We start from the raw sequence: 16586 nt of genomic DNA on the forward strand, positions 1-16586 counted from the left end.
TTGAGCCAAGGAAACTAAATTACAGTATGTCCATTTTTCCCTTGTGGCCACTGACCAGAATGTATTTTGTCTTTCTTCACACAACCTGATTGATAGTTAGACTCCATTACACATGTTGTGCATCCAAAATGGTGCATATATTGACCAGGGCCCATAGGGGAATGATTGTGTAGTAACATCATATTATATATACTGTATATTTTGATTCAGAGGAGTAAAACTTGCATCAAGAGAGATTTGTCCACGTGCATTCAGTGCCTTTCAGCTCGACTTTGCAGTAATATCAAGTACACACCATAAATGAGAGAGACAGAAATGTAACTGATAGCAACATTAGTAAAATAACTATTTCAGTAAAAGCTGATGAGAAGAGAAGAAAAATATAATTAAACATCTAACCCTTTTAGAGACACTTTAAGGTTAATGCCATGGGAAATTTCAGCCTTGTCTGACATTATAGCTGCTTTGCATGCTGATTGGTGGGTTTCCATGGTGACTAGGAGAAGTGACTGACAGAAGATGTTGGGCACATTTCTCTGCCCATGCGTTACTGACGCATGCCAGATCTGACAATGTCTGGATAGGTTATAGCAATTTGTCAGTTGATGACACAGACGAGGATGTGGCACGCGACCAATGGTTGATGCCACATCTGAGCAGGGGAAAGCAACCGATAATAATGCTGAAAAAAATGGACTCCATCGGGAACATGATCTGTCAGTGACTCCTCTTGCAGAAAACAGTGGGTAAATCCTGCACCAGTTGTTGTTTGCATTGCAAACTCATGTTGTTCCATTCTAGAGAAGCACAGTCAGTGGAATTTACAGACAGGTAAGGATTGATGTTGGATTGTGGAAATAGTGTGTGTGCGTGCATGCGTCTGTGTGTCTTGCAATGCGAATGTCCAGCCCACCTCAGGATTCCCCACTTTCCAGCAATTATTTTCTTGTTTTTGTGGGGTGTTAATTCACTTGTCACATAATTGTTGCTGGATCAAATTATTTAAAAAGAAAAGCAATGCACATTCCAACTCTTGCTTGTGCAAAACACATGTTCCTGTTGATTGTACAATTGCACAAACGTCTGTTATGACCGCTCAAACACTTGCCAGTGCTGTAGTTCAGTCAAGTATTGAGTATCCTACTCCATTATGCAACTGGTACATTTATCAGAACTGTGTTCTTGACATTTTACCAATTTTGACGACCGTTGCTAGTGTGTTTATAAGCACTTTGTAGCAACTTCTGATGTAAAAAGGGCTTTATAAAATAAACATGATTGATTGATTGATTGATTGAGAGAGACAGAATGCTCTGTAGGCCCTATCTAGGGTCAGGTGGTCAACAACATAGATCTCGGCATTCAACACCATAGTACCCTCCAAGCTCGTCATCAAGCTCGAGACCCTGGGTCTCGACCCCGCCCTGTGCAACTGGGTACTGGACTTCCTGACGGGCCGCCCCCAGGTGGTGAGGGTAGGCAACAACATCTCCTCCCCGCTGATCCTCAACACTGGGGCCCCACAAGGGTGCGTTCTGAGCCCTCTCCTGTACTCCCTGTTCACCCACGACTGCGTGGCCACGCACGCCTCCAACTCAATCATCAAGTTTGCGGACGACACAACAGTGGTAGGCTTGATTACCAACAACGACGAGACGGCCTACAGGGAGGAGGTGAGGGCCCTCGGAGTGTGGTGTCAGGAAAATAACCTCACACTCAACGTCAACAAAACTAAGGAGATGATTGTGGACTTCAGGAAACAGCAGAGGGAACACCCCCCTATCCACATCGATGGAACAGTAGTGGAGAGGGTAGCAAGTTTTAAGTTCCTCGGCATACACATCACAGACAAACTGAATTGGTCCACTCACACAGACAGCATCGTGAAGAAGGCGCAGCAGCGCCTCTTCAACCTCAGGAGGCTGAAGAAATTCGACTTGTCACCAAAAGCACTCACAAACTTCTACAGATGCACAATCGAGAGCATCCTGGCGGGCTGTATCACCGCCCAGTACGGCAACTGCTCCGCCCTCAACCGTAAGGCTCTCCAGAGGGTAGTGAGGTCTGCACAACGCATCACCGGGGGCAAACTACCTGTCCTCCAGGACACCTACACCACCCGATGTTACAGGAAGGCCATAAAGATCATCAAGGACATCAACCACCCGAGCCACTGCCTGTTCACCCCGCTATCATCCAGAAGGCGAGGTCAGTACAGGTGCATCAAAGCTGGGACCGAGAGACTGAAAAACAGCTTCTATCTCAAGGCCATCAGACTGTTAAACAGTGGCTGCTGCCAACACACTGACAATGACACTGACTCAACTCCAGCCACTTTAATAATGGGAATTGATGGGAAATGATGTAAATATATCACTAGCCACTTTAAACAATGCTACCTTATATAATGTTACTTACCCTACATTATTCATCTCATATGCATACGTATATACTGTACTCTATATCATCGACTGCATCCTTATGTAATACATGTATCACTAGCCACTTTAACTATGCCACTTTGTTTACATACTCATCTCATATGTATATACTGTACTCGATATCATCTACTGTATCTTGCCTATGCTGCTCTGTACCATCACTTATTCATATATCCTTATGTACATATTCTTTATCCCCTTACACTGTGTATAAGACAGTAGTTTTGGAATTGTAGTTAGATTACTTGTTGGTTGTTACTGCATTGTCGGAACTAGAAGCACAAGCATTTCGCTACACTCGCATTAACATCTGCTAACCATGTGTATGTGACAAATAAAATTTGATTTGATTTGATTTGATTTGCTTTATAGTTAGTTTACATACTGCACTGAGGTGCTCCTCTCTACAGTTTACATGTGATCATGGCTATTTGTTCCATTTTCCATGTATTAAAGGATATATGGTAAACCAGAAGCAGTATTCACTAATAGATAGTCTGAGTATTATAGTATAGGCTGAGAACTTGCTAAGGGGTGCTTGTTTGCTTTTATCATTTGCAGTGTCTTTTCCCTCCCAAAAATAACATTATCTCACTCATTCTAAAAAAAACTGTGAAAATGTAAGTTAACTTTTATCAGTCCTTTCGCAATGGATTCATGAAAATGTGGCCAGTACACACAGGAACACACACACACACTAGTTTTGGCGAAGTGAAACTAACTCCCTGTGGTGACTGGGATGTTTTTTTTTTTAGGCAAGTCTGTAAATTCCACTGTATATAAAGCAGCTCTAGTCTAGCCAAGTCAGACAGGACTGATCATTGACATGGCTCGCATTCACATCACTTATATCCCACTATCTCATATGACATTCACATGACTTACAGTTGAAGTCGAAAGTTTACATTACACTTAGGTTGGAGTCATTAAAACTTGTTTTTTAACTTCTCCACAAATTTCTTGTTAACAAACTATAGTTTTGGCAAGTCGGTTAGGACATCTACTTTGTGCATGACAAGTAATTTTCCAACAGTTGTTTTACAGACAGATTATTTCACTTATAATTCACTGTATCACAAATCCAGTAGGTCAGAAGTTTACAAACACTAAGTTGACTGTGCCTTTAACAGCTTGGAAAATTCCAGAAAATGTCATCATGGCTTTAGAAACTTCTGATAGGCTAATTGACATCATTTGAGTCAATTGTAGGTGTACCTGTGGATGTATTTCAAGGCCTACCTTCAAACTCAGTGCCTCTGCTTGACATTATGGGAAATCAAAAGAAATCAGCCAAAACCTTGTAGACAAGTCTGGTTCATCCTTGGGAGCAATTTCCAAATGCCTGAAGGTACCACGTTCATCTGTACAAACAATAGTATGCAAGTACTGTATAAACACCATGGGACCACGCAGCCGTCATTCCGCTCAGGAAGAAGACGCGTTCTGTCTCCTAGAGATTAACGTACTTTAGTGTGAAAAGTGCAAATCAATCCCAGAACAATAGCAAAAGACCTTGTGAAGATGCTGGAGGAAACAGGTACAAAAATATCTATATCCACAGTCAAACAAGTCCTATATCGACATAACCTGAAAGGCTGCTCAGCAAGGCAGAAGACACTGCTCCAAAACCGCCATAAAAAAGCCAGACTACGGTTTGCAACTGCACATGGGGACAAAGGTCGTACTTTTTGGAGAAATGTCCTCTGGTCTGATGAAACAAAAATAGAACTGTTTGGCCATAATGACCATCGTTATGTTTGGAGGAAAAAGGGGGAAGCTTGCAAGCCCGAAGAACACCATCCCAACCGTGAAGTACGGGGGTGGCAGCATCATGTTGTTGGGGTGCTTTGCTGCAGGAGGGCCTGGTGCACTTCACAAAATAGATGGCTTCATGAGGTAGGAAAATTATGTGGATATATTGAAGCAACATCTCAAAACATCAGTTAAAGTTAAAGCTTGGTCGCAAATGGGTCTTTGAAATGGACAATGATCCCAAGCATACTTCCAAAGTTGTGGCAAAATGGCTTAAGGACAACAAAGTCAAGGTTTTGGAGTGGCCATCACAAAGCCCTGACCTCAATCCCATAGAACATTTGTGGGCAGAACTAAAAATGCGTGTGCGAGCAAGGAGGCCTACAAACCTGACTCAGTTACACCAGCTCTGTCAGGAGGAATGGGCCAAAATTCACCCAACTTATTGTGGGAAGCTTATGGAATGCTACCCAAAATGTTTGACCCAAGTTAAACAATTTAAAGGCAATGCTACCAAATCCTAATTGAGTGTATGTAAACGTTTGACCAACAGGGAATGTGATGAAAGAAATAAAACCTGAAATAAATCATTCTCTCTACTATTATTCTGACATTTCACATTCTTAAAATAAAGTGGTGATCCTAACTGACCTAAGACAGGGAATTTTTACTAGGATTAAATGTCATGAATTGTGAAATACTGAGTTGAAATGTATTTGGCTAAGGTGTATGTAAACTTCCGACTTCAACTGTATATCCGACCATCTCATATGACATTCACTATGTCTACGTCCCAAGTAGCACTCTTTTGCCTAATTAGTGCAGTTTGGGTCGCAACATTCCGTTAACCTTGCCAAAATTCCCCAGGTTTTCCAGAAATCCCAGTTCGGGATATTCCCGGATTCAGAAGGGAATAAGCAGAAAATCCAGGAATTTGGAGAAAGTTGCCAGTATTTTTGCAACATTGGTCATAGTAATATATTAGAGTAATATTTGGACTTATCTAGGGCCTTTCAACATACTGTTTCAACTCCCACTGGCACACCAACACAAAGCAGCACAAACATTACCTGACACCGAAGAAGTAGAGCTGCAACAAAAACAACTGTTGCCATGACCACATGCACACCAAACACAAATGTAAAAGCCACTACATTAACCTTCATGATCACTATGCATGAAAAAAAAATCCAACCCAAATATGTGTTACATGAGCGTTATTATACATGTTCAGGCAGCACGCCAGGGAAGGTGGAATAACATAACAACACGCACAGCTTGGACATATTGTTATACTACTCCACCCACCTTAACAGTGAACCCTTGGGGGTGGCCACTCCGTATCCTTTGGAGTCCAGGTTGCCGCCGACCTTCATGGTGTCGCAGGGTTTCCGCTGTTCTGTGTACTCGTTCATGGTTGACTCCAATAGGAAAGCGTACTTCCCTTTGCTCTTCCGCACACGTACAACCCCCTCCTGGGTGTTCTTGGTAAACACAGTCGGTTCGGCTGACTTCATGTAGCCCCACATCTTCTCGTATACTGCGATCTTTGACCTCTGTGGTTGGTTTGGGTCAGATCGGAGGAGGGTGGAGGAAGAGTAGAGGTGGAGGAGGGTGGAGAGAGAGCATAGAGCGAGCATAGCCACATAGAGAGGAGGACATGGGGAGTTAGTTAGTGTACTGTAAAGATTTACTGGTGGAGTGAATATTGACTGGAAACAGTTACTGTAAAAACACACACTCCTCCCCCAGTGAATGATTATGCTTGAGTGAACTGATCAGTATTGAGTAGAACACATGGTGTCGTGTGTGTGTGTGAGCTGATCTGTTCAATACTACTCACCCTATAACTTCATATTCCTACATACACAAAAAGCCTATGAAATACAGATGTAGGATCTTAATTTGATCACCCTGTTCCAGGAGAACTGGAAATGTAAAACTTCTAGTGTACTAGAGGTTTATAAAGGCTTCTGAAGTTTTTAATTTCCACTTTGATTTTCACTTTTTTTTAAATGTCCATTAATTATAATCCACATAATAATTCACATTTCCTGTTGCTATAGGTAACTGCCTCAAATGAAGATCTTACATCTGTAGGACAAGGCTATAATATGATAAAACAGACACAGCTGGTGTCTAGTCCAGCACTATACTCACCCTGAAGAACTCTTTAGTGGAGCCGGAGTCTAGGGTACCGTAGGCGATGTCTGTCTGTTTAGCCAGGTCCTCAGCACTCTCTATAGGGGACACCATCCTCTCTACTGTGAGGAAGGCAGCCAGGTTGGCCGTGTAGGAGGAGATGATGATGAGTGTGAAGAACCACCACACACCACCCACAATACGCCCCGACAGAGACCTGGGGGAGAGAGAGAGGAAGAGGAAGGAGAGGGGAGGAGGGAGAGGAGGAGAGGAGAGAGAGGACGGGGGAAGGAAGGAGGGGAGGAAGGAGAGGAATAAGGGAAGTGTGGAGGAGAGAATGAGAAGGAGGGGGAGTAACAAAAGAGTGAGCATGGCGAGGAAAAGAGAAGAGGAGAGTAGGGGGTGTGATAGACAGAAGAGTCCATCAATAACACTCATTATTATGAATCAACACAAATCCACAAACTGTATTAAGAAGTGAGAGTGAGTTACAGACAAACGTATCGGTGACATGTGTGGTCTAGCGGTTAGAGCTGCTGACCCTGACACACGTATACAGTGCATTCAGGAAGTCTTTAGACCCCGTCCATTTCCTACGTTTTGTTACTTTACAGCCTCACTCTAAAAGGAATTAAACATAAGCCCTGCCATTCAAAAGGTTGGGGTCACTTAGACATTTCCTTGTTTTTGAAAGAAAAGCACTTTTTTTGTCCATTAAAATAACATCAAATTGATCAGAAATACAGTGTAGACATTGTTAATGTTGTAAATTACTATTGTAGCTGGAAACAGCTGATTTTAAAAGGAATATCATCACTCCTGTGTTCCAATGGCACGTTGTGTTAGCTAATCCAAGTTTTTCAATTTAAAAAGATAATTGATCATTAGAAAACTATTTTGCAATTATGTTAGCACAGCTGAAAACTGTTGTCTGATTAAAGAGGTAATAAATCTGACCTTTAGACTAGTTGAGTATCTGGAGCATCAGCATTTGTGGGTTTGATTACAAGCTCAAAATGGCTAGAAACAAAGACCTTTCTTTTGAAACTCATCAGTCTATTCTTGTTCTGGGAAATGAAGACTATTCCATGTGAGAAATTGCCAAGAAACTGAAGATCTCATACAATGCTGTGTACTACTCCCTTCACAGAACAGAGCAAACTGGCTCTAACCAGAATAGAAAGAGGAGTGGGAGTCCCCGATGCACAACTGAGCAAGAGGACAAGTACATTAGAATGTCTAGTTTGAGAAACAGACGCCTCACATGTCCTCAACTGGCAGCTTCATTAAATAGTACCCGCAAAACACCAGTCTCAACGTCAACAGTGAAGAGGCGACTCCGGGATGCTGGCCTTCTAGGCAGAGTTCCTCTGTTCAGTGTCTGTGTTCTTTTGCCCATCTTAAACTTTTATTTTTATTGGCCAGTCTGAGATACGTCTTTTTCTTTGCATCTCTGCCTAGAAGGCCAGATGTGGGGATGTTTTTCAGCGGCAATGAGTGGGAGACTAGTCAGGATTGAGGGTAAGATGAACGGATTGAGGGAAAGATGAACGGAGCTAAGTACCTGCTCCAGAGCACACTCCCCATCCAACCTGACAGAGCTTGAGAGGATCTGCAGAGAAGAATCAGAGAAACTCCCCAAATACAGGTGTGTGAAGCTTGTAGCGTCACACTCTAGAAGACTCAAGGCTGTAATTGCTGCCAAAGGTGCTTCAACAAAGTACTGAGTAAAGGGTCTGAATACTTAATAATAATAAAACAACTCTTTAGTTTGTCATTATGGAGTATTGTGTAGTATTGTGTAGATTTATGAGGGGAAAAAATATTTAATCGATTTTAGAATAAGGCTGTAACGTAACAAACTGTGGAAAAAGTCAAGTGGCCTGAATACATCTGAAAGTCGGAATGGGTTCAAATCCGGTCTACTGCCCTTCTGACTCGCAATCTCACCTACTTTTCCTGTCTCCCCTTCACTGTCCTTTCTCAACAAATAAATCACCCCCCAAACGCCCCCAATAATAATAACTTATCCAATGTGCCAATAGGTAATTTGGGAACAGAGTGCTATTCTGCCAACCTACCACAGGGGGGAGCTCTAAGAGCACACTGACTTCACAACACCATCCAGCCCATATTCAGATCCACCTTAAGGCAAAGTGGCTCATTAAAACCCAATGCGCTTCTGTGTCAATCTCTTTCTTTCTTTCTTTCTTTCTTTCTTTCTTTCTTTCTTTCTTTCTTTCTTTCTTTCTTTCTTTCTTTCTTTCTTTCTTTCTTTCTTTCTTTCTTTCTTTCTTTCTTTCTTTCTTTCTTTCTTTCTTTCTTTCTTTCTTTCAATGTTTATTGGTGAGTTGAAAAGAGCTGGCAGTGCTTTGGAGAGCGACCGACGACGTCACACAGCGCTCCCTCCGTTCAGCTCTGTTTTTGTCTTGTTTGTTGGCTCAAGGGAGACAGATAAGCCGACTCTCAAGCGAGCGGGGGGAAGGTTGTGAGGAGAGTCAAACATAATGGTGCATTGGAGTTAACAAACAATGTTCTCTCTCCACCTTCGGTACAAACCAAACATAGAGAGAAGCTCTATGAAAACCCCTTCAGTTCCTGTTGTTTTGTCAAACTCAGCATTTTCACACCATTTCACAAGTCGATGCCGACCTGAAACAAGCCTTTTCATGATTCACATTACCGTGCAGACCTGAACCGACCCAAACCGTACACTGCTGAACGGGCATGGTTATTTCATTTTTAAATTTTCTCATGGCCCTTTCTTTCCAGCACACAGTGACTATGGTAGATGTGCACCCAGGCCAGTGCAGTACAGCTCTGCTCACTAATGTGAAAAGGGTGTAAGAAGGGACTTTCCGAAAATATTCCACATCACCGACCCGTTCCCCTTATTGCACACTGTGTCCCCTCTAGTCTTGTCCCTAGAACATGCCACCAACCTCTCACACACACACACACACACACACACACACACACACACACACACACACACACACACACACACACACACACACACACACACACACACACACACACACACACACACACACACACACACACACACCCTGTGTCACATTGGGGCTGTGCTTGTGCCCAACATATAGCAAAGATCTCACCAAACAAGAGCAGCAGCAGCAAAGCATGTACACTGAATGCTATGCTGTAGAAGACATTACTGTGCCCTCTTTTAACTCTGGATTTGAGTACAGACTGTGTCTCTCTCTCTCTCTCTCTCTCTCTCTCTCTCTCATTATTATTATTATTATTATTATTTCTCTCTCGGTTTCACTCTCACCCTTTCGAGTAGCCAGCAGCTGTGACTAAGGACAGACAGTTAGCCAGGGGGCTCCCTCTTTCCAGTCTGTGTTGATCCGAGGTGACTCTAGTGACTTTCATCCATGTTGACAGATTGGCATACCCTGATGGTCCATGGCCAAATGGGGGAAGGAAGGGGGGGGGGGGGGGTTGTTATCTGGGGAGGGATCATCGCTGCCATACGGTTGCCCCTATGGGATGGGGAATGGTACAGTCTGACCCTGGGTTTAGCATGTTACATGGGTGATGGGAGCGAGACTGCCGTGTTACAAGGGGAGACGGGACTGGGAACGTCAATGGGGAATGTGATTGTGTCTGCGATTGTGTGTGTGCATGCATGAGTGTCTGCAGGCCCCGGTCAAAAGTATTGCACTATGGAATTGGATACCATTTCAGATGCAGCCCTAACTGCCTTTGGAGTGGTGACTCGAGTGGGGACTTGTCCAATGTATTCCAGTGTATTGAGTCACTCAGTGAAGCAGAGATAGACTAGCTGCTGCTGGCTGCTGCTGCTTTGGCCAGTCCGAGTGGCCTGCCTCACTGTAATCAGGTTGGTTCAGCCTCACACAGACAAATGATTAGCAGTGGAGCCTGTGGAGCCTGGAGCCCAGACGTGTCCATCATGCTACACCAGAGACCCAGCGCAACCTACATATTGAAGTGGTGACACATACCCACACATACTGTACACACACACACACACACACACACACACACACACACACACACACACACACACACACACACACACACACACACACACACACACACACACACACACACACACACACACACACACACACACACACACACACACACACACACACAAGCCTGTTGCTGAAACACACATACTGTATGGAGGTATAGAGGTTCTAGTTTTGCTAAGGGTCAAAATGCCCCAGCCCCACACTGACCATGCGACCTTACTCTTTCATAACACACACACGATTAGACACACACTATTAGAGACACATACACTTGAATTCCTACAAAACTGTCACTGCAACATCTCTCTCAGCCATGTGAATGAGATGATGGGACGTCTCCGGTGTTAGCCACAGAGAGATGTGTGTGTGTGTGACTCACCATGCACATACTTTCATTATTTGATGTCTGCATGAGTTGTGTGTTTGTGGACAGGTAATCAGGATCACAGCATCTGATGTACAATATTACATAATAGCAGAGATATACTGTATAAAAAGTGAATTAGGAGAGAGAGGGAAGATATATATATATCTAGAGAGAGAGAGAGTGAGAGAGAGAGAAAGAGAGGAAAGCCACATAAGGTTGACCTTAAGAAGAGCCTAAATAAATGACGAGGTGTTGTCCGTTCCCAGCATGATACGCCCCCAGGCTAGCCACTATTGCTTTAGTTATTCATGCTATCCCCCTCTCCCTCTCCTCCTCTCCCTACTTCCCTCCCTCCATCTCTCCATTGCTACCCTGATGAAGAATGAAAACACCTGGAAATCCTGGAAATCTATTTGACCCTACATGAGCCTGTACAAATTCACACTCTCTCACACTCTCTCAAGCCAAAATGATATTCGTAGGGCAGACCGAAGCAATCAGCACTGACCAAACAGGCCAAACGTATCGCACCTGCTCAATTAGACCAGACTAGAGTAAGGCAGCATAACCAACACAGGTCAAGGTTGAGTCAGGTTGTTGTAAAATGTAATGACTTACAGTACCTGGCTGAATATTTTTGGGACAAAAAAAGCCGCCAAAACTTACAAGAAAATTTGTTACAGAAGGTACCACACTTGCAACCCCCCCCCCCAACAAAATAAAAATGCCATTATTTTTTATATCTAGTTAAAAGTTGACATGGCAACATATTAGCTACGCTAGAATGTTTGGGTGCTTTAATGGCATCCAAAAATATGTCTGAATATTATTATGATAGTCTAAATTATGTAGTATTATCTGTCTAGTATCCTGAGTCAAAAACAGTGTCATGCGTGGCAAATGGCATCCTATCCCCTATATAGGGCACTACTTTGGACCAGGGACCATATGACTCACTATACACTATACAAAACGATACAGAACTATACAGTATACACTATACAGAACTACACGGGGAATAGGCTGCCATTTGTTACACTAAACTGGGATTTGTTCTCAATTAGGGTGCTCCCATGTCACCACTTCAATCACACACACTCCCCTCTCTCCCTCCCGTTGCCATGGAGATCTGGCATTACTGCCAGAGACAAGCACACAGGGATATTAGTTACTGCCTTAATTATTATGGGGTGCCTTGGGGAAACGTGTGTTTGTATGTCTTTCCCTCTCTCTCTCTCTCCCTGTGTGGGTATCTGAGGATCAGGATTAACCTTCATTAAAGTAAAGGATGGAACATCAGTAGCGGATAACCTTTAGACCTGTCAATCATCTCACCACTGGGTCTTCTTCTCCCATTGGATTGTGTACATATGTAGGATCTTATTTTGACATATATTGTCACAGCAAAATAATCCTGCAGCAAGAGGATTTGGTCATTTAGTCCATGTTGCTTGATCGATGGTTAGGCTATTAGCTGGCCAAAAGTAGGCTACATGAGAAGTGCAATACACTCGGAAAGTATTCAGACCCCTTTACTTTTTCCACATTTTGTTACGTTACAGCATTATTCTAAAATGGATTAAATACATTTTAAATTAATTAAATTTTAAATTGATTAAATACACCCTACAATGACAAAGCGAAAAACGTTTTTTTAGAAATGTTTGCAAATGTATTCAAAATAGAAACAGAAATACCTTATTTACATAAACATTCAAACCCTTCGATGTGAGACTTGACATTGAGCTCAGGTGCATCCTGTTTCCATTGATCATCCTTGAAGTGTTTCTACAACTAGATTGTAGTCCACCTGTGGTAAACTCAATTGATTGGACATTATTTGTAAAGGCACACACCTGCCTGTATAAGGTCCCATAGTTGACAATGCATGTCAGAGCAAAAACCAAGCCTAGGGTTTTCCTCTAGGATTTAGCCTGTGCTTAGCTCTATTACGTTTTTAAAAATCCTAACAAACTCCCTAGTCCTTGCCGATGACAAGCATATGCATAAAATGATGTAGCCACCAACATACTTCAAAAATGTGAAGAGTGGTACTAAGTGATGTCTTGTGTTGGATTCTTCCTAAACATAAAGCTTTGTATTCAGGACATAAAGTTAATTTTACTTAGTTAGTTAGTTTTACTTTAGTGCCTTGTTGCAAACAGGATGCATGTTTTGCAGTGTCTTTTCACTGTCATTTAGATCAACAACACTATAATGTTGTTGATCTATCCTCAGTTTTCTCCTATCACAGCCATTAAACTATGTATCTGTTTTAAAGTCACCATTGGCCTCATGGTGAAATACCTGAGCGGTTTCCTTCCTCTCCGGCAACTGAGTTAGGAAAGACGCCTGTGTCTTTGTAGCGACTGGGTTTATCCATACACCATGCAAAGTGTAATTCAAATCCTTAAGTCTATTGAAGCAACAATGCTTCATTCTAATGAACATAATTAATAATCCCCATCAAAATCCGTCAGTTTAAGCTAGAGATATGTTTTGTTTGCATGGGCTATGTCTTAATCCACCACATCTGCCTACAGTATGTCGCCCTTCCACATCTGCCTACAGTATGTCGCCCTTCCACATCTGCCTACAGTATGTCGCCCTTCCACATCTGCCTACAGTATGTCGCCCTTCCACATCTGCCTACAGTATGTCGCCCTTCCACATCTGCCTACAGTATGTCGCCCTTCCACATCTGCCTACAGTATGTCGCCCTTCCACATCTGCCTACAGTATGTCGCCCTTCCACATCTGCCTACAGTATGTCGCCCTTCCACATCTGCCTACAGTATGTCGCCCTTCCACATCTGCCTACAGTATGTCGCCCTTCCACATCTGCCTACAGTATGTCGCCCTTCCACATCTGCCTACAGTATGTCGCCCTTCCACATCTGCCTACAGTATGTCGCCCTTCCACATCTGCGGTGAAAAGTGGCAGAGCTACAATGCTGTTTATCAGACCAGGAAACATCCCAAAAATCGGTCTTCTCACGAAAATGTATGTACGGTTTAGCCTAAAATCTCACTGTTCTCGGTTTTGCTCTACGACCCCCACAAGTGTCACGGGTCTCATCTGAAGGTAACCAATACAAAAAATACATACAGTATATATTTCCCGAGCTTCAAAACCTTTTTTTTACTCTCTTATTTTGCCATTTTTGAATGTGTTATTCGATGTGTTTCTATCGGCTAGGGTAATTAAGGTCAACTTCAATATTTGATCAAAACATTTTTCAATATATATCTTTTTATACCTAAAGGGGTACTAAAATTCAAAATCAAATAGCTAAATGATCCATTGTATGAACATCTAAAAACAATTCCACGTGTTAGCTTTGTAGATTCCCTTCACCATGCTCAAAAGGATATGCAATGACTGTTAAGCACTTTTTAACTTATTTAGGCTTGCCAAAACAAAGGGGGTGAATACTTATTGACTCAAGACATTTCAGATTTGAATTAATCTGTAAAAATTTTGAAAACATAATTCCACTTTGACATTATGGGGTATTGTGTGTAGGCCAGTGACACAAAATATACATTTAATCCATTTGAAATGCAGGCGGTAACACATAAAAATGTGGAAAAAGTCCATTGGTGTGAATGTTTTCTGAAGGCACTGTATATGCCTTGCACGTACGCAAGCTTCCTTTCCTTATCACTGCAGATGAGTGGTGTGCCATAGTCCTAAACCCTTCACTAAAACTGTGCCCTTAGCATTCCCTCATTTTCTCCACACTCCCAAAGTCCCCTAATCCCTCGGTGGAGGGGATTTGCATGTCCCCTTGTCAGGGTAAACTTCAGTCGACACCCTCCGTAGTGAACTTTTGGTGACAGATTGGGACAGGGCCTGTGGGATTACTGCAACTTTATCTGTGATAGGTGTGGGACAGACAGACAGACAGACGCAGTAGTCTGACCACACTGTGGAGAGACATAAGGACAACATGGAGACGAAATGTAGAGTTTCAATAGTAAACACTGACTAAACTGTAGCAGTAATAAAATTCCAGAAAACTTCCCAGAAATTCCCATGTTTTCCAGAAATCGCAGATGGAGGATTCCCATTTGGATTATTACTTGTCCTGTGTATTCCCTCTTGATTGCGAGAATCCCAAACGGGGATTTCTGGAAAACTTTTAGGAACGTTACCAGAATTATATACAGTATGTTGTGGATGAGGATCCCTTCTCATGGGAAATAAGTTAACTTAAGTGGACGACTTAAAATGAAGTGGACTTAAGTCAAAATCATAGGCCCACTATAGCTCCCTCAAGATAGAGGTGCTATAGGACGTTATAAGATGCTACGTAACGGGCGCTATCATTTCGACGGTGCTCTTGTCTAATGTACCTTAGTGTTCTCCATCTTGTGTATGCCTCTGCTCTGGTCCTGTGTAGGAGGGCTGAAAAATACAGGCTGGTTTTGGTCCCTCCTCTCCATTTTACACCATTCTTAATCTTAAATCTTAGAGGAACTGAAGATATCCATAGGAACCATTAAAGACTACAAGAGCTTAAACTTAAACTCAGCGATATGGCGTGACCACGAGCAGCAGTATGAACCAAAGATAATGCAGGGGAGATCAACCTTTTGCTTTCAGCTGTCGTTGTGTGTTTTGCGGAAGTCACCATAACTGCTATTGTAATGCTAATGTCATATCGCTGAGTTTAAAATAACTCTAAGGATCATAAAGCTGACCTGGGACCTATTTGACGTATGTCAAATACGTACCTCAAGTCATTTTAAATATTCAACTGTGCTTGATTTAGTTTTCTCTGTATCATAGAGCAAATATAGTCCCAAAAGTGCAAACTCCAAACTAGACCAAGCACACCTCAAATACGTTTATGTATTTGACACAGGATATTATCTAGGAAATTTGACCCAGGTCTGTCATGAAATTGCTATGAATATAACTACACAAATCCTAAAGATCTTCATCACGACTACAGAACAGCAGGCAGATGCTCTGTGAGTGGGCAGAAAGGTGTGTGACAGACAGGAAGCTTGACCCGGAAGCAATGACACCCAGCACTGACTGGTTACTGAATATTTTTTGGTGGTTCATGATCGGACGAGAGGTAGGTAATAGTAAGTAATGGATGATATACCCTTTGACCTCTCATGCCTGTTGAACGCAGAACTACAGTGTATGAAACACACACCAGACACATCAGAGACAATGGGACAGCAGTCCAATTTCTTTCTAAAAAGACAGATCACAATGCACGCACAAACACACAAACACACACACGTACACACCAAAGCACAGACAGTGGCTAAACTAGAAACTGGAAGCAGAGACGAGACATTCTTATTACAAACTACAGGCCAATGATTATTTACAGTGGCCAGAAAAAGTATGTGAACCCTTTGGAATGATCTGGATTTCTGCTTAAATTGGTCATAAAATTAGATCTGGTCTTCATCTAAGTCACATCAACAGACAAACCCAGTCTGTTTAAACTAATAACACACAAATTAATGTATTTTTCTTGTGTATATTGAATACATAATTCAAACATTCACAGTGTAGGTTGGGAAAAGTATGTGAACCCCTAGGCTAATGACTTCTCCAAAAGCTAATTGGAGTCAGGAGTCAGCTAACCTGGAGTACAATCATTGAGACGAGATTAGAGATGTTGGTTAGAGCTGCCCTGTCCTTTCCAGCTTTATGCAAGTCAACAATTCTTAATCTTGAGTCTTCTGAGATCTCTTCTGTTCGAGGCATGGTTCACATCAGGCAATGCTTCTTGTGAATAGCAAACTCAAATTTTGTGAGTGTTTATAAAGGGTTACAAATGTATCTCTAAAAGCCTTGATATTCATCAGTCCACGGTAAGACAAATT

General features: G+C 42.4%; 1 protein-coding gene across 2 annotated transcripts in view; it reads right to left on the bottom strand.

The window, feature by feature from the left end:
• Window positions 1-16586, bottom strand: part of LOC109873442 (glutamate receptor 4) — a 188034-nt gene that overhangs the window by 14199 nt on the left and 157249 nt on the right. For both annotated transcript variants that reach the window (XM_020465091.2, XM_031808440.1), the window contains exons 12-13: window positions 6354-6552; window positions 5502-5749 (exon numbers count right to left, since the gene is read on the bottom strand). In XM_020465091.2, coding sequence (XP_020320680.2) covers window positions 5502-5749; window positions 6354-6552 — 447 coding nt within the window. The remainder of the gene's footprint in view (window positions 1-5501; window positions 5750-6353; window positions 6553-16586) is intronic.

This window comes from Oncorhynchus kisutch, linkage group LG28 (genome assembly GCF_002021735.2).
Source record: "Oncorhynchus kisutch isolate 150728-3 linkage group LG28, Okis_V2, whole genome shotgun sequence".
Lineage (NCBI taxonomy): Eukaryota > Metazoa > Chordata > Actinopteri > Salmoniformes > Salmonidae > Oncorhynchus > Oncorhynchus kisutch.